The following is a 17,444-nucleotide window of genomic DNA, read 5'->3' on the forward strand; positions in this document are numbered from 1 at the left end:
ACATATTTTCAAGCATAGTGGTTATGGGTATGCTTGTAATCATTACGTTTTTCAGGATAACAAACATAAAGAATGAAGCTATGCACAGGCTAAATCATAGAGAAAAACCTGGTTCAGTCTGCTTTCCACCAGACCCTGGGAGAGTAATTCACCTTTCAGCAGGAGAATAACCTAAAACACAAGTCCAAATCTACACTGGAGTTTCTTACCAAGAAGATAGTGAATGTTCCTGAGTGGCCAAGTTACAGTTTTGACTTATCTACTTGAAAATCTATGGCAAGACCTGAAAATGGTTGTCTAGCAATGTTCAACAAATGTTGCACAATCCAGGTGTGGAAAGCTCTTTGAGATTTACCCAGAAAGACTGTAATCATTGCCAAAGTATTGACAAAGTATCTACAAAGTATTGACGCATCGGTGTGAATACGTATGTAAATTAGATATTTCTGTATTTCATTTTAAATACATTTTCTAAAAACATATTTTCAGTTTGTCATTATGGGGTATTGTGTGTAGATGGGTGAAGGAACAAATATATTTAATCCATTTTGAAATCAGGCTGCAACACAACAAAATGGGGAATAAGTCAAGGGATATGAATACTTTCTGAAGGCACTGTATGTTACTATTAGGATGAAAGACTTTTAGGGAAACTAACAAAATGAGAGGGTCATGGCTAGAAGGGATCCAACTTTAGTCAGAATTTACTTTTCTTAGCGGGTTTATAACTTACACAGCAATTAGGAGAATAAACGTGTCAGGTTAGGAGAATTAGGTTGAGGTTAGGAAAAGGGTTAGCTAAAATGCAAAAAATGCTAAAATCTACTTTAGACGTAAATTTGACAAATGCTTGATTCCATCTAGACATGATCCAATGTGAGCTTGTTATGACAAGCACACGCTAGCTGTTCATTATGGAAATGTTTTCTTTCTGAAACTATAATGTAAATTACACTGTTATTCAGTACAAAATGTATCATCTATATATTTCAAATGTAAATGGCATGCACTGATGACTGAAAACATTAATGCAGGAAAATGCTTTCCGCACTGGTTTAAGTCACACACGTTCTAATTTAGTTAGCTACAGTTGAAGTCGGAAGTTTACATATATAAAAGCAGGGCATTTTATCTGAGAATTTTAGAACTAGGACACTGTCTCGTTGGCCTAACATTATATCCTAATTTGACTTTGGTGCAGGTCATGTTGTTATTCGCATTACCGTCTCTGGTAAACACGCACTATATCAAATAAAATCAATGTTTATTTGTCACATGTACAGGATACCGAAGCTGTAAACGGTACAGATAATGGTTACTTGCATAGTGGAGCCTTTTGTTTAGATGTGTAGCTAGCTAAACAGTGAACCATAATCCCAACTCATAATGTTACTACCATGCATGAATCTGCAGATAACTGAAGTTCACCAACTAGGTTCAATGTTAGCTAGCTAGCTAACATTAGGCTATAACAAGCAATGCAAATTGCTTTTTGAGATACAAAATAATATTACTACACAGATCATACACGTAACATTATCTAGCGAGCCAGCCAACTAATGTTAGCTAGCTAGCCCCTGTATGCTTTAACTTGCAATGAAAATGACTTTCTGACCAAATTTGAACATGTAGTATCTGAAAATGTAGCTAGCTAGACTCTCTTACCCGTATACATCGCTTCTCCCTCTCTGTCACGGATGTCATGGTTGCCCTTAGTTTGAAGATGTAATCCGGAGACAGGTGTTTTATACAACAGCCTTCTGTGTGTTCTCTTTTCGACTCCCTCCGCAAATTTGTAAACTCCAGAATTTTCTCCATCTCCTGAACTATCATACTGTTTCCACATTCCACTGATTTCAAAACTCAGTCAACTTCTTCATTGCAGAAGCATGCTACATGGCAGACCAATCCGAACTCATCTCTCGGCATGTCCAGCCCATCAATTATCTCAGCCGTGGCTAGCGGGAAGGTTCCTGTCTCTTACAATTCCAACTATTGAATCCTGCAAGATACTGTTCTTAACCTTTTCACACGTACCAACAAACGGGTGTGATCATTCTACAGTGGTCCCTGCAGGGTATGTGTCACAGCTATTGAAAGCAGAGGACCAAGGTGCAGCGTGGTGAGCGTACATTTTATTTATTAAATCAAAATGACGCCGAACAAAACAATAAACATTACAAAACAAACCGTGAAGCTTAAGGCTAAGTGCCATAAAGAAAGTCAACTTCCCACAAAGACAGGTGGAAAAAAGGGATACCTAAGTATGGTTCCCAATCAGAGACAACGATAGACAGCTGTCCCTGATTGAGAACCATACCTGGCCAAAACATAGAAATAGAAAGTCATAGAAACACAAAACATAGAATGCCCACCCCAACTCACGCCCTGACCAAACCAAAATAGAGACATAAAAAGGATCTTCTAAGGTCAGGGCGTGACAGTACCCCCCCAAAGGTGCGGACTCCGGCCGCAAAACCTAAACCTATAGGGGAGTGTCTGGGTGGGCATCTATCCGTGGCGGCGGCTCAGGTGCGGGACGCAGACCCCGCTCCACCGCTGGCTCACCCCACCTTGGTGGCACCTCTGGTGCGGGGACCCTCGCCGCCGACCCCGGACTGGGGACCCTCGTTGTGGGCCCCGGACTGGGGACCCTCGTTTATGGGCCTCGGACTGAGCACCCTCGTTGCGGGCCCCGGACTGGGCACCCTCGTTGCGAGCCCCGGACTGGGCACCCTCGTTGCGGGCCCCGAACTGGGCACCCTCGTTGCTGGAGGCTCCGGACAGGGCACCCTCGTTGTTGGAGGCTCCGGACTGGGCACCCTCATTGCTGGAGGCTCCGGACTGGGCACCCTCGTTGCTGGAGGCTCCAGACTGGAGACCGTCATTGCTGGAGGCTCCGGACTGGAGAACTTCGCTGGAGGCTCCGGACTGGAAGACGTCGCTGGAGGCTCCGGACTGGAGACCGTCGCTGGAGGCTCCGGACTGGTAACCGTCGCTGGAGGCTCCGGACGGGAGGCCTTCGTTGGAGGCTTCGTGCCATGTCTCACCACTGGAGGCTTCTTGCCATGGATCATCACTGGAGGCTTCTTGCCATGGATCATCACTGGAGGCTTTGTGCCATGGATCATCACTGGAGGCTTCGTGCCATGGATCATCAGTGGAGGCTTCTTGCCATGGATCATCACTGGAGGCTTCGTGCCATGGATCATCACTGGAGGCTTCGTGCCATGGATCATCACAGGAGGCTTCGTGCCATGGATCATCACTGGAGGCTTCGTGCCATGGATCATCACTGGAGGCTTCGTGCCATGGATCATCACTGGAGGCTTCGTGCCATGGATCATCACTGGAGGCTTCGTGCCATGGATCATCACTGGAGGCTTCGTGCCATGGATCATCACAGGAGGCTTCGTGCCATGGATCATCACTGGAGGCTTCGTGCCATGGATCATCACTGGAGGCTTCGTGCCATGGATCATCACTGGAGTGGAGAGACACACAGGAGGCCTGGCTCTGGCAGCAGGCACAGGACTCACCAGGCTGGGGAGACATGCAGGAGGCCTATTCCTTAGCCGAGGCACCGGATACACTGGGCCGTGGAGGCGCACTGGCGGTCTCGAGCGCAGAGCTAGCACAACTCGTCCTGGCTGGATACCCCCTGTACCTCGGCAAGTGCGGGGAGTTGGAACAGGCCGCACTGGGCTGTGCTGGCGAACCGGGGACACCGTGCGTAGGGCTGGTGCAGTATAACCCGGGCCGAGGAGACGCACTGGAGGCCAGATGCGCTGAGCTGGCATCATCCCTCCTGGCTCGATGCCCACTCTAGCCCGGCCGATGCGAGGAGCTGCGATGTAGCGCACCGGGCTATGCGTGCGCACTGGGGACACCGTGCGCTTCACCGCATAACACGTTGCCTTCCCGGTCACTTTCTCGCCACGGTAAGCACGGGGAGTTGGCTCAGGTCTCCTACCTGACTCCGGCAATCTCCCCGTGTGCCTCTGGAGCTGCCTCTCGTGCACGTTTCCTCGAGCCAACTCCTCGTAGCGTCGCCGCTCCGCTTTAGCTGCCTCCAGCTCCTCTTTAGGACTGCGATACTCTCCCGGTTGTGCCCATGGTCCCTTTCCGTCCAAGATTTCCTCCCATGTCCAGGAGTCCATTCCACCACGCTGCTTGGTCCTTTGGTGGTGTGTAGTTCTGTAACGATCGTCTAATGGAGGAGACCAAAACGCAGCGTCGTAAGTGTTCATATTATAATTTAATTCAAAACTGAACACTAAACAAAATAACAACGAGAGTGAACGAAAACGAAACAGTTCTGTTAGGTGAAGACACACAAAACAGAAAACAACTACCCACAAATACAGGTGGCAACAGGCTACCTAAGTATGGTTCTCAATCAGAGACAACGATAGACAGCTGCCTCTGATTGAGAACCACACCCGGCCAAACACATAGAAAAGGACAACATAGAACAAAACATAGAATGCCCACCCCAACTCACGCCCTGACCAAACCAAAATAGAGACATAAAAAAGGAACTAAGGTCAGGGCGTGACAACCCGTCCTGGCTGGATGGTGACTTTGGCCCGGCACGTGCGGGGCGCAGGCACAGGACGCACTGGGCTGTGCAGACGTACTGGAGACACAGTGCGCAGAGCCGGCGCAGGATATCCTGGGCCGTAGAGACGTCCTGGAGGTCTGGAGAGCAGGGCTGGCACACTCCGTCCTGGCTGGATGCTCACCCTAGCCCGGCAGATGCGGGGAGCTGGGATGTAGCGCACCGGGCTAAGAATGCGTACTGGAGACGCCATGCGCTCCACCGCATAACACGGTGCCTGACCAGTACGACACCCGCCACGGTAAGCACGGGGAGTTGGCTCAGGTCTCCAACCTGACTCTGCCACACTCCCCGTGTGCCTCCCCCCCAAAAAATTGGGGGGCTGCCTCTCGGGCTTCCTTGCCAGCCGTGTTCGTCTCGCCGACTCCATCCTCCAGTATCCCTCTTCGCACTGCTCCATAGAATCCCAGGCTGGCTCTGGCACTCTCCCTGGGTCGACCGACCACCTCTCTACCTCCTCCCAGGTTGTCACATACCCCTGGCCACGCTGCTGCTCCTCACCACGCTGCTTGGTCCTTTGGTGGTGGGAAGTTCTGTCACGGCTGTTGAAAGCAGAGGACCAAGGTGCAGGGTGGTCAGCGTTCATTTGATTTATTTGATAAAAATGACGCCGAACAAAACAACAAACACTACAAAAACAAACCGTGAAGCTACAGGCTATATGCCCTAAACAAAAGTCAACTTCCCACAAAGACAGGTGGAAAAAAGGGCTACCTAAGTATGGTTCCCAATCAGAGACAACGATAGACAGCTGTCCCTGATTGAGAACCATACCCGGCCAAAACGTAGAAATAGAAAATCATAGAAACACAAAACAGAATGCCCACCCCAACTCACGCCCTGACCAAACCAAAATAGAGACATAAAAAGGATCTCTAAGGTCAGGGCGTGACAGTATGCTCAAACCGGTTTGATTAACGTCCAGTTTAGATTGATGCAACAGTCAGCATTTGAGCTAGCCACACTGTTTTTTCACAGAAACATTTTGCACAAACACAGTCCTTACAAAGTTATGTCCTGAATGTGACAAGTTTATATTTGGATGCAATGTTCAGACATTCACAGAAGTAGCAACAGCATAACACAATCATCCAAACCGAAAAATGTAGATTAGTCCTAGCGCTAACTGAGGTCATATTTACATAACTCTCGGCAGACAGAAATCACAATATGAATGAGCTAATAGCAATTACTATTTATAATTCATCACATCACAGGTGAGCTCAACGTTGATCAAAATAATTGAGTAAAACACTTTCTAGAAGTCGAAAGTAATCCGATGATGGGTAGTTTGGGTAGTCGAAGAAGCCGGTGTTTGGAGGATATATTGGCACGGCTGTTGTTAGGCAAACCGTGCCAATATATTCTCTAAACACCAGCTTCGAGGGCATAATCACTTTTATACAACAGGTTACCAACATATTCAAATTATTTTCATAAAAAACTTTCTTTTGATTAATTTATTCATACTATTTCATCCTTCCACAAGATATAGCCTTGTCACAAATCTAGGTTTGCTACCCAAGCCAGCTGGTCATTTGTTCTATCGTTTCGGTTGCTAGAAACGAGACCCAATTGTTCAGTCTTTTTGTTATGTATCTATGGACGCGACCCAGTCGTTCATTCTAAATGTTCCATTGCCATACTGGCTGGCAACGTTCTTATCCCTTGCTTGCTATCTAGCCAACTATGGCTAACTTACAGACAGAATAACAGCAAAGTAGCTGCATTTGCATTTGTTTAAGCTGTTTTCTAGTGACATTTATTTGGATGCATCCATAACAATGAGCTAATGAGGCGCAATTTCGCCTGGCATAGAAAATGTGCTCACTCTTCCGGACACTGTTGTTCAGAGGCGCTAGCCAACAACACAGCTAACACAATCACTTCAAACTGAAGCTGGAAAGATAGCAAACTAGCTGCACTTCATTTCGTTTGACCTTTTTTCAATTGACATTTCTTTGTATATATCCATAAAAATTATGCCAGCTGATTTATGATTTCAACTGAATGAGAAACGATGCCTGTCTGTACGTCTCGTCCCGACACATTCGTTACTATAGGACAGATGGAGATCGAATTTGAATATTGAAACAATGTTGCAAATGTCAGGCGAGATAGACAGCAAGGTTTATACAAATCTAAATGAATCTAAATAAATGAAATGTGAGATAATGTCTAGATGCTTTTGATAGTGGAGATCTAGTTTATAAATTGCTTGGCTGGGCTGATGAGACAGTGGATTGCGTAGTCAGATGGAACAGAGTAAATAGGCATTTTAACGTCATAGATTTAGCCGGTGGTAACTTGTGGAATAGACACAGGCTGGAATGCAGTTCTAACCAATCAGCATTCAGGATTAGACCCACCCATTGTATAATATGATGTTAAAGGTTCTGTGTAGAACACTTTGCCTTTACACGATCCCTCGTCTTCTTAAAAGGCTTCTTCAGATAAAAACGGTTCTTGGTAAAAACTCTATCCCTCCGCAAAGAATCCTTTTGGAACCTTTTGAGATACAGCCACTGTCAAACACACTCCACCCCCCTCCCACCCACACACATACACACATACACACATACACAGTGCTTGAGTTGGGCAGGAGCACACCAGAGCTGAGTACCGACACCTAAATGCTCTACTTCTTGAGCTTCTGTTCCTCTTATAGAATATTACCTCACAAGTATTGCGCCTAAATATAAACAGTACCGGTACTCAAAACGGGTACCGGCACCTATTTCAGTCCAACTCCAAGCATTGCACATACACACATACAGTACAAACATATACTGCATACTGGTAGTCATTGCCAATCCTCCATCCACTGCAGCAACAGTGAAGGGCATTGTGAAGGCATGGAGGAAGTTTGCTTCAATATACAGACAATGACAGTCCAAACCCAATAATTATCCAAAGTGTAGATCACCTCAGCATTTCCCCAGAGAGAGCAATAACAGGGCAGCTTGTATTTCCTCAGGAGATGGAATTCATGTAGATGGAATCATTTAATAGGGAGAGCACTGTTTTTCCTACGAGGTGACATTGATTGGATGGAGTTTCATGTCTATTAATAACACATGAGAGAGTGTGAGACGTGAATGCTGATGGAGGGAGTGTGTGGATGTGGAAGGTTGTTGAGGTGAGAGTCTGCTGCTACCTCTACTGCTGTCGCGCTGTGGAGTGGTTCTACTGCTTCTATTTTTGTCTTGGCCCGGTGCACGGCGGTGAGCAGCGAGGTGAGCAGTAAACCCATGTGATTCATCGCCCGCAGTCCTCCTTTTCTCTGCTCACTACAAAGGCATTTTCTCCCTTAACGTCTAGTCCACTCTGCCCTACCTACCTACCTCCGCTAAATCAGCTGGAGAGATTTAATATGGCCCTTGTACTTAGTGCAATGTGACCTGTCCCAGCATCCTCCAAGAACAAAATCATTAGGAGCTACAAAAAGGCTAGTTGTCATTACTGACTGCTTTACTGGTGCTCCACTGTGGGTAGCGCCAAATTCACACAGCTGGCCTGACCACGTGATCTGCCCCGAAATTACGAAGACAGTTGAAAACAGCCGCTCAGCTTGCTGTACTGTACCCTGTTATCCTACTATGAGGTTTTACTGTGTTTTCTCACTATTAAACACGGGTGTTTATGGCTACCTTTATAATGGTGCTGTTACTGGACACTGCTATTAAAACATTATGGACTACGTCCATTTCACAGCTGTGGGACCGACATGTCCCTGATATATCCCTTAGGCCTCTAGTGGTGATTGTATCCATCTTTTTTGTATTGTATGTTTTTATCTTTCCTATCTGCCTGTAGTATGAACCTGATATGGAGGGATATCTCACTCACTAGAATATCTCTGTTAAGCTCTCCTCTCTTTTATTAGAATATCTCTAACATAAGAATACATATATCTTTGTCTCTCTCTGTATAGTATGAACCTGACATGGAGGGACATGCAGCACCTGGTGGTGAGAACCTCTCACCCCGCCCACCTCAGCACGGACGACTGGAGTACCAATGGAGTGGGCCGCAGAGGTAACAGGAAAGCTCTCATTGGACATGCCTTGGATAACTGAACTACATGATAAATGGACTCACTTGACTCTTCATAACTTCTCTCATGCTTTTTCTGTTTCTCAGTGAGTCATTCGTATGGGTATGGTCTGCTGGATGCGGGGGCCATGGTGGCCCTGGCTCAGAACTGGACAAGTGTGGGCCCACAGCACCAGTGTGTTCTCACCATGCTCTCAGAGCCCAGGGACATAAGCAGCCGGCTGCTGTTCAGTAAGACATTGGACGCCTGCTGGGGCAAACCAGAGTATGTCAGCTCTCTGGAGCACGTCCAGGCCCGCCTCACTCTCTCCTACAACCACAGAGGAAACCTGGCTATACACCTCATCAGCCCCCTAGGGACACGCTCTACCCTGCTGGCACCCAGGTACTCTCACACGCACACATCTACTGTAGAAATACAAAGGAAACCTCATCAACCTCATACATTTACATTTACATTTAAGTCATTTAGCAGACGCTCTTATCCAGAGCGACTTACAAATTGGTGCATTCACCTTATGATACAATATTAGTCCGCTAGATACACAATCCCCCCAGGTAAACATACACACGTTCACAGAAAAACACATGCAGTGCTTGTTGTTTTTCATCTCTGTTCGCTTGAAGTACTGTGTATTTTTGACAGCCGGTCTGGGAGGTATTGCTCTTGAAGAGCCCTGCACTGTTCAGGGCGGTTGCTATGAGATGAATGCTTTCGGCTGTGAACCCTAACTACTCTCTGTTTCTCTCTCTCTGTTTTTGTCTCTCTGTCTCTATGTTTCTCTCTCTTTCTCTCTCCCCCTCTATCTTTGTCTCGCCCCGCTCTCTCTCCCCCTCTCTCTCTATCCCACCGCCGTCTCTCTTCCCAATCTCCCTCCCCCTCTCTCTCTTTCTCCTGTCTCTCTTTCTATCCCCTCCTCTTTCTCTCCCCCTTTCACTCTCCCCCTCGCACTCTCTCTCGATGTCTCTCTCTATCCCCCCCTCCCTCTCCCTCTCTCGCTCTCTCTACACCTCCTTCTCTCTCGCTCTCGCTCTCCCTCCCTATGTCTCTTTCTATCTCCCCCCCTCTCTCTCTTGCCCTCTTTTCAGGCCTAAAGACTACTCATCAGAGGGATTTAATGACTGGGCCTTCATGACCACCCACTCGTGGGATGAGGACCCTCGAGGGGAGTGGACCCTGGAGATAGAGAACGTCTCAGAACAAGGGCACGACTATGGTAACAGGACATCTGTGTACCTTCATACCCCTCCTCATATACGCCAGAGGCTCCGTGCTCCCCTATTCTTTCTCCTTTCCCTCCTCACTCCAGAAGGTCTCCTCTGATGTTGTTTGTTGCAGTCTCAGTGTAGCAGGGGAAATAAGATGAGTGCTTCTCTCTACTCCTCCACCTCCTCTTCATCCTTATTCCTGTCCACACTATATCACTTCACTCCCCATCTCTCTCTCTCTCTCTCTCTCTCTCTCTCTCTCTCTCTCTCTCTCTCTCTCTCTCTCTCTCTCTCTCTCTCTCTCTCTCTCTCTCTCTCTCTCTCTCTCTCTCTCTCTCTCTCTCTCTCTCTCTCTCTCTCTCTTTATTGGCATGGGAAGCATATGTTTACATTGTGTAAGTGAAATAGATAATAAACAAAAGTGAAATAGAAAATGAACAGTAAACATTACATTACACAAGTTCCAAGGGAATAGAGACATTTCAAATGTCATATTATGGCTATATACAGTGTTGTAACAAGGTACAAATAGTTACAAAGTACAAAAGGGAAAATAAATAAACATAAATATGGGTTGTATTTACAATGGTGTTTGTTCTTCACTGGTTGCTTTTTTCTTGTTGCAACAAGAAGTATTTCACCCAATAGATATGGGATTTTATCAAAATAGGATTTGTTTTCGAATTCTTTGTGGATCTGTGTAATCTGAGGGAAATATGTGTCTCTAATATGGTCATACATTTGACAGGAGGTTAGGAAGTGCTGCTCAGTTTCCACCTCATTTTGTGGGCAGTGTGCACATAGCCTGTCTTCTCTTGAGAGCCAGGTCTGCCTTTGGCGGCCTCTCTCAATAGCAAGGCTATGCTCACTGAGTCTGTACATGGTCAAAGCTTTCCTTAATTTTGGGTATGTCACAGTGGTCAGGTATTCTTCTACTGTGTACTCTCTGTTCAGGGCAAAATAGCATTCTAGTTTGCTCAGTTATTTGGTTTATTCTTTCCAATGTGTCAAGTAATTATATTTTAGTTTTCTCATGATTTGGTGGGGTCTAATTGTGTTGCTATCCTGGGACTCTGTGGCGTCTGTTTGTGTTTGTGAACAGAGCCCCAGGACCAGCTTGCGTATGGGAACTCTTCTCCAGGTTCATCTCTCTGTAAGTGATGGCTTTGTTATGTAAGGTTTGGGTTGCAGATTTCAACAGATCTTTTCTGAATTTTGATCATTAGCGGGTATCGGCCTAATTCTGCTCTGCATGCATTATTTGGTGTTTTACGTTGTACATGGAGGATATTTTTGCAGAATTCTGTATGCAGAGTCTCAATTTGGTGTTTGTCCCATTATGTGAATTATTGGTTGGTGAGCGGACCCCAGACCTCATAACCATAAAGTGTTAATCAAATCAAATCAAATTGTATTGTTCACATACACACATTTAGCAGATGTTATTGCGGGAGTAGCGGAATGCTTGTGTTCCTAGCTCCAACAGTGCAGTAGTATCTAACAATTCAATGGGTTCTAAAACTGATTCAAGTATTTTTTATGTCGAATTTGATGTTCCTTTTGATGGCGTAGAAGACCCTTCTTGACTTGTCTCTCAGATTGTTCAGAGCTTTGTGGAAGTTACCTGTGGCGCTGATGTTTAGGCCGAGGTATGTATTTTTTTGTGTGCTCTAGTGCAACGGTGTCTAGATGAAATTTGTATTTGCGATCCTGGCAACTGGACCTTTTTTGGAAAACCATTATTTTTGTCTTACTGAGATTTACAGTGCATTCGGAAAGTATTCAGACCCCTTAACTTTTCCCACATTTTGTTACGTTACAGCCTTATCAATCTACACACAATACCCCATAATGACAAAGCAAAAGCTGTTTTTTGTAAATGTATAAATAAAATAAAAACTGAAATATCACATTTACATAAGTATTCAGACCCTTTACTCAGTACTTTGTTGAAGCACCTTTGGCAGTGATTACAGCCTCGAGTCTTCTTGGGTATAACGCTACAAGCTTGGCACACCTGTATTTCAGGAGTTTCTCCCATTCTTCTCTGCAGATCCTCTCAAGCTCTGTCAGGTTGGACGGGGAGCGTCGCTGCACAGCTATTTTCAGGTCTCTCCAGAGATGCTGGATTGGGTTCAAGTCCAGGCTCTGGCTGGGCAACTCAAGGACATTCAGGGACTTGTACCGAAGCCACTCCTGTGTTGTCTTGGCTTTGTGCTTAGGGTCGTTGTCCTGTTGGAAGGTGAACCTTCACCTCAGTCTGAGGTCCTGAGCGCTCTGGAGCAGGTTTTCATCAAGGATCTCTCTGTACTTTGCTCCGTTCAACTTTCCCTCAATCCTGACTGGTCTCCCAGTCCCTGCCGCTGAAAAACATCCCCACAGCATGATACTGCCACCACCATGCTTCACTGTAGAGATGGTGCCAGGTTTCCTTCAGACGTGACACTTGGCAATCAGGCCAAAGATTTCAATCTTGGTGTCATCAGACCAGAGAATCTTGTTTCTCATGGTCTGAGAGTCCTTTAGGTGCCTTTTGGCAAACTCCAAGCAGGCTGTCACTCTACCATAATTGTATTTTTAATTTAATTTAATTTAACCTTTATTTAAATAGGTAAGTCGGTTAAGAACAAATTCTTATTTTACAATGACGGCCTACCCCGGCCAAACCCTCCCCCAACCCGGACTATGCTGGGTCAATTGTGTGCCGCCCTATGGGACTCCTGATACAGCCTGGGATCGAACCAGGGTCTGTAGTGACACCTGTAGCACTGAATTGCAGTGCCTTAGACTGCTGCGCCACTCGGGAGCCCAAATAAAGGCCTGATTGGTGGACTGCTGCAGAGATGGTTGTCCTTCTGGAAGTTTCTCTCATCTCCACAGAGGAACTGGAGCTCTGTCAGAGTGACCATCGGATTCTTGGTCACCTCCCTGACCAAGGACCTTCTCCCCCGATTACTCAGGTGGTTCCAAACTACTTCCATTTAACAATGAGGCCACTGTGTTCTTGGGGACCTTCAATGCTGCACACATTTTTTTGTACCCTTACCCAGGTCTGTGCCTCAATACAATCCTGCCTCAGAGCTCTACGGACAATTCTTTCGACCTCATTTAATCTTTATTTGTTTTATTTAACTAGGTAAGTCAGTTAAGAGCGAATTCTTATTTACAATGACGGCCTACCCCGGCCGAACCCTAACTCAGACGACGCTGGAACAATTGTGCGCTGCCCTATAGGACTCTCAACCACGGCCGGTTGTAATACAGCCTGGAATCGAACCAGGGTCTGTAGTGACGCCACTAGCACTGAGATGCAGTGCCTTAGACAACTGTGCCACTCGCGAGCCCCCTCATGGCTTGGTTTTTGCTCTGACATGCACTGTCAACTGTGGGACCTTATTTAGACTGGTGTGTGCCTTTCCAAATCATGTCCAATCAATTTAATTTACCACAGGTGGACTCCAATCAAGTTGTAGAAACATCTGAAGGATGATCAATGGAAACAGGATGCACCTGAGCTCAATTTCAAGTCTAATAGCAAATGGTCTGAATACTTATGTAAGTAAGGTATTTCTGTTTTCATTTTGTCATTATGGGGTAGTGTGTGTAGATTGAGGATTTGTTTTATTTAATCCATTTTAGAATGAGGCTGTAACGAAGCAAAATGTGGAAAAAGGGAACGGGTCTGAATACTTTCCGAATGCACTGTATATGTTGAAGACGGTGGGGGTGCATCCCTGTCTCACCCCACAGCCCTTGGGAAAGAAATGTGTGTTTTTTGCCAATCTTAACCGCACACTTGTTGTTTGTGTACATGGATTTTATAATGTTGTATGTTTTCCCCCAACACCGCTTTCCATCAATTTGTATAGCAGACCCTCATGCCAAATTGAGTCAGAAACGTTTTTGAAATCAACAAAGCATTAGAAGACTGCCTTTGTTTTGGTTTGTTTGTTTGCCAATTAGGGTGTGCAGTTTCTCTCTCTCTCTCTCTCTCTCTCTCTCTCTCTCTCTCTCATGTTCTTAGTCAGCCTTTCTTCTCCTCTCCCTTGGTTTGTCAGTCAGCTCACCTACCTCTTCCTTCTTCTCATCATTATATTACTATCTCTCTGACACACTCACCCAGTCTACCTCTCTCCTCTTGGGGGTATTGAATTGTTCATTCTCTTTGTTCTTCTTTCTCCTCTCTCTTGAGTTTGAAATGTGTTCACTCTCTCTCTCTTCCGCTCCTCTCTCCTCCCTCCTTTCTCTCCTCCCCCTCTCTCAGGTGTGTTGAGTCAGTTTACTCTGATCCTGTACGGTACGGGCTCCAGCTCCATTAACCCCTTGTCTCCTGACTTCCCCCGGCCGTCCAACAACAGCTGCAAGACCTTCGACGCCCAGCAGATCTGCATAGGTGAGACACACTGAGACAGCTAGCTAGCACTAAGATTCGTACTCTCTTTACACATTGAGACATCGCCCTCCATAGGTAACTGCTGGTACTGAGGATGGGACATGTTGAGTTCCTTGCTCATTGCTATGGACAGTATTCACTTACTTGACCTACTTATGAAGTTATCTAGCCTAGCTCAGGTCATAATATATTCAGTGTCTAGTTTGAGGGTTGCGCAAAACCATGAATACACATTTAATGCCAAGCCAAACCCATTTGAATGTCTCACTTATCGTGATGTTGTGACTCTTGTACGCCAGCTATGAATATGCATCATCCTAAATATGTGAGAAAACAACATATGTGGTTCACTAGAAAAGCAGAGAGGGTATGTAGTAGTGGCTGGCAGGCAGCAGTAGGGCTATGACATTGAGAGAGGTGTTGGGTTGGAGAGCAGCTGTGTTTTGGGAGGCTGAGAGGAAGCAGATGGGGTCAGATGCCTCTTGGTGACACTCAGCATGTGGATGTGGGCTTCTCATGCATATGGCAGGATTGTTAAAAGGTTTCAGGCATGTTTTTGCCTTTTTGTGTGGGGTTCTATGTACGAGCGTTTGTCCCCACTGACTGCTCAGAAAAGCAGCACCTCATCCCCCTTTGTATGGGTATCATCTCGCTTTTTCACTCTTTCTCTCTCTCTCATCTCTTACTCTTTCTCTTTCCCTCTTCCCCTTTCTCCCCCTATCCAGAGTGTAGCCCAGGCTTCTCCCTGTTCCTGCAGGGTTGTGTGAAGCTCTGCCCCCCCGGCTTCACCTCAGGCCCCCAGCTCCTCAACCTGTCCCTGGACAACTGGGTGGACTTGTCCTCCGTCCAGGCCTGCCTGCCCTGCCATCCTGCCTGCCTCACCTGCTCCGGCCCCAGGCCCAACGACTGCCTCTCCTGCCCCCCTCACAGTCACCTGGTCCTCACCGCCTGCCTACACCAGAACCAAGTCCAGCGCAAGTCCCCAACCGGCCAAGTCCTCCAGGGAGAGGGGAGTGGACCAGGGGAGAGCCCAGTGGGGTCAGAGCAGGGGGGAGAGGGAGAGCCTCCAGGGCCTAACCTGGGCCTGTCCTCCCCTCTGGTTACCCTGCTTGCAGTGCTCAGCTGTGCCTTCATCTTGGCAGCCTTCGCCGGGGTTTTCCTCCTGCTGCAGCTGCGCTCTGGTTGCGCCCCCTGGGCCCGAAGGACCAAACTGCACTCTGTGGAAACAGGGGGAGGGGCCTCGGGGGGCATCCGTGTGGGCTTTGGCTTCGGCCTGGGGCTGGGCTGGGAAAGGCAGGGCAGGGTGTCTTATAAGGGGATCCCCACTGTGTGGAGGGACGAGGACCAGGTAACACTGGGGGGCTCTGAATCGGACAGCGAGGAGCTAGACTGCCACAGTGAGAGGACAGCCTTTATCAGGACACAGAGCTCCCTCTAGCCCCCTCTCTGACCCCTACATCTGGGGGAAACTCTCTTCAGAGGGGTTGGTCTCTCCGGCCCCTTCCTCTGCTGGAGCTTATGGGTCTGTGGTTTGGGTCTGGCTCAGGCCTCGTCCCTTGCTGAGACTGATACACAGATATGCTGATCCAGGGATGTGATGGCAGCCCAGCAAGCACCTCCAGGTCCACTGATTCACCCTCAAGCATTAGTCAACAGAAAATGTTTTAATTCTATAAGTACCATATTTTATTGTATATTCTTTTCCTTTGCTTTTAAAGACTTAAATAAGATTATTCCCCTGGCCCAAGGGTAAAGGGAAACTACAGTTTCTGAATTGAGTTGGGGATCCATAGTTTTCGCTAATGTTTCCCATTGACCTTATTTTTGTTGCGGTATACACATGGCCCTGAGCCTCTGTCCTAATATGAGCAGGCATGGGAAGAGATCAGCATACATGCGCGTGTATGTGTGACTGTGACTTTGTACACAAGAGCTAAATAGCCGCCCAACACAGTTTCTGAGTGGATGAAGAACACAGCAGGGTTTATTTAATGTACAACAGAGAGAGAAAGAGAAAGTTTGGATTTGTAAATTAGATTCTCTCTGTGATAAACACCTTCTGATTAAACTTTTTCCTACTGCTTGTTCTTTGAGAGCTTCCTACTCTGCTCCATAATCAGTGGGCTGCTGCACTTCTTCAGCAGCTAATACAACCCCACTATACACTGAGTGTACAAAACATTAAGAACCCTTCCTAATATTGAGTTCTACAAGGTGTCGAAACTGTTCCACAGGGATGCTGTCCCATGTTGACTCCAATGCTTTCCACAGTTGTTTCAAGTTGGCTGGATGGCTTTTGGGTGGTGGACCATTCTTGATACACACAGAAACTGTTAAGCATGAAAAACCCAGCAGCGTTGCAGTTCTTAGCACAAACTGTTGCGCCTGGCACATACTGCCACACCCCGTTCAAAGGCACTTCAATATTTTGTCTTGCCCATTCACCCTCTGAATGGCACACATACACCATCCATGTCTCAAATGTCTCAAAGTTTAAAAAAATATTTATATAACCTGTCTCCTCCCCTTCATCTACACTGATTGAAGGGGATTTAGTGGCATCAATAACGGATCATAGCTTTCACCTGGATTCACCTGGTCAGTCTATGTCATGGAAAAAGCAAGTGTAGAAACATCAGAAATCCAGCACAGACTCTTTTGGAGTAGTCTTCAGGGTTTTGATAACTATTGAGCTTTAGTTTAGAAATATTGTCCACAACAGCTTAATAGCACTGAATACCAATATAGGCAACTGTTGAAAGGCAAAAGTCCTAGTAGTGTGGTTGTTTGTTGGACATAAGCAGAAAGCCCATGCATCAATCAGCAAACACACACCCTGTAGAACAAGTGGGAGGAGGGATGGCAGATTATATTAGTAAGCCACTTGATTATATTGGCACACTGGTTTACCTACAGAGGGATTTACCAACCCTGCGGTAATGTGTGTTGCCATCTTTCTAAAAAAGCACTTAACCCAAAAAGCTATTTGACCTTCTCAACATTTCTCTATTCTCTTGCTTTTGGCAAGAAATTACATCATATTGTCTTCAATCTCCCTCTGGAGGCTGTATTGATTTTCAGGGTTTCTTTCACCGCCAAGTCTTTATCAGTGGAAAGAAGAGAATAGCGTTCTCTTGTTATTACACACTTCACACACTTTGACAA

At 46.4% G+C, this 17,444-nt stretch overlaps 1 protein-coding gene across 3 annotated transcripts in view; it reads left to right on the plus strand.

The window, feature by feature from the left end:
* The window catches only part of furinb (furin (paired basic amino acid cleaving enzyme) b), a 222,386-nt gene extending 206,669 nt beyond the window's left edge, over positions 1-15,717 (plus strand). The window contains exons 10-15 of one of the 3 annotated variants that reach the window (XM_039017714.1): positions 8,556-8,659; positions 8,765-9,062; positions 9,767-9,894; positions 14,151-14,279; positions 15,005-15,292; positions 15,335-15,717. In XM_039017714.1, the coding sequence (XP_038873642.1) occupies positions 8,556-8,659; positions 8,765-9,062; positions 9,767-9,894; positions 14,151-14,279; positions 15,005-15,292; positions 15,335-15,717 (1,330 nt within the window). Of the gene's footprint in view, positions 1-8,555; positions 8,660-8,764; positions 9,063-9,766; positions 9,895-14,150; positions 14,280-15,004 lie in introns of all 3 variants that reach the window. The other 2 variants (XM_039017715.1, XM_039017713.1) reach the window with 2 other exon arrangements.
* Positions 15,718-17,444: the final 1,727 nt, after the last annotated feature.

This window comes from Salvelinus namaycush, chromosome 21, assembly GCF_016432855.1.
Source record: "Salvelinus namaycush isolate Seneca chromosome 21, SaNama_1.0, whole genome shotgun sequence".
Classification (NCBI taxonomy): Eukaryota; Metazoa; Chordata; class Actinopteri; order Salmoniformes; family Salmonidae; genus Salvelinus; species Salvelinus namaycush.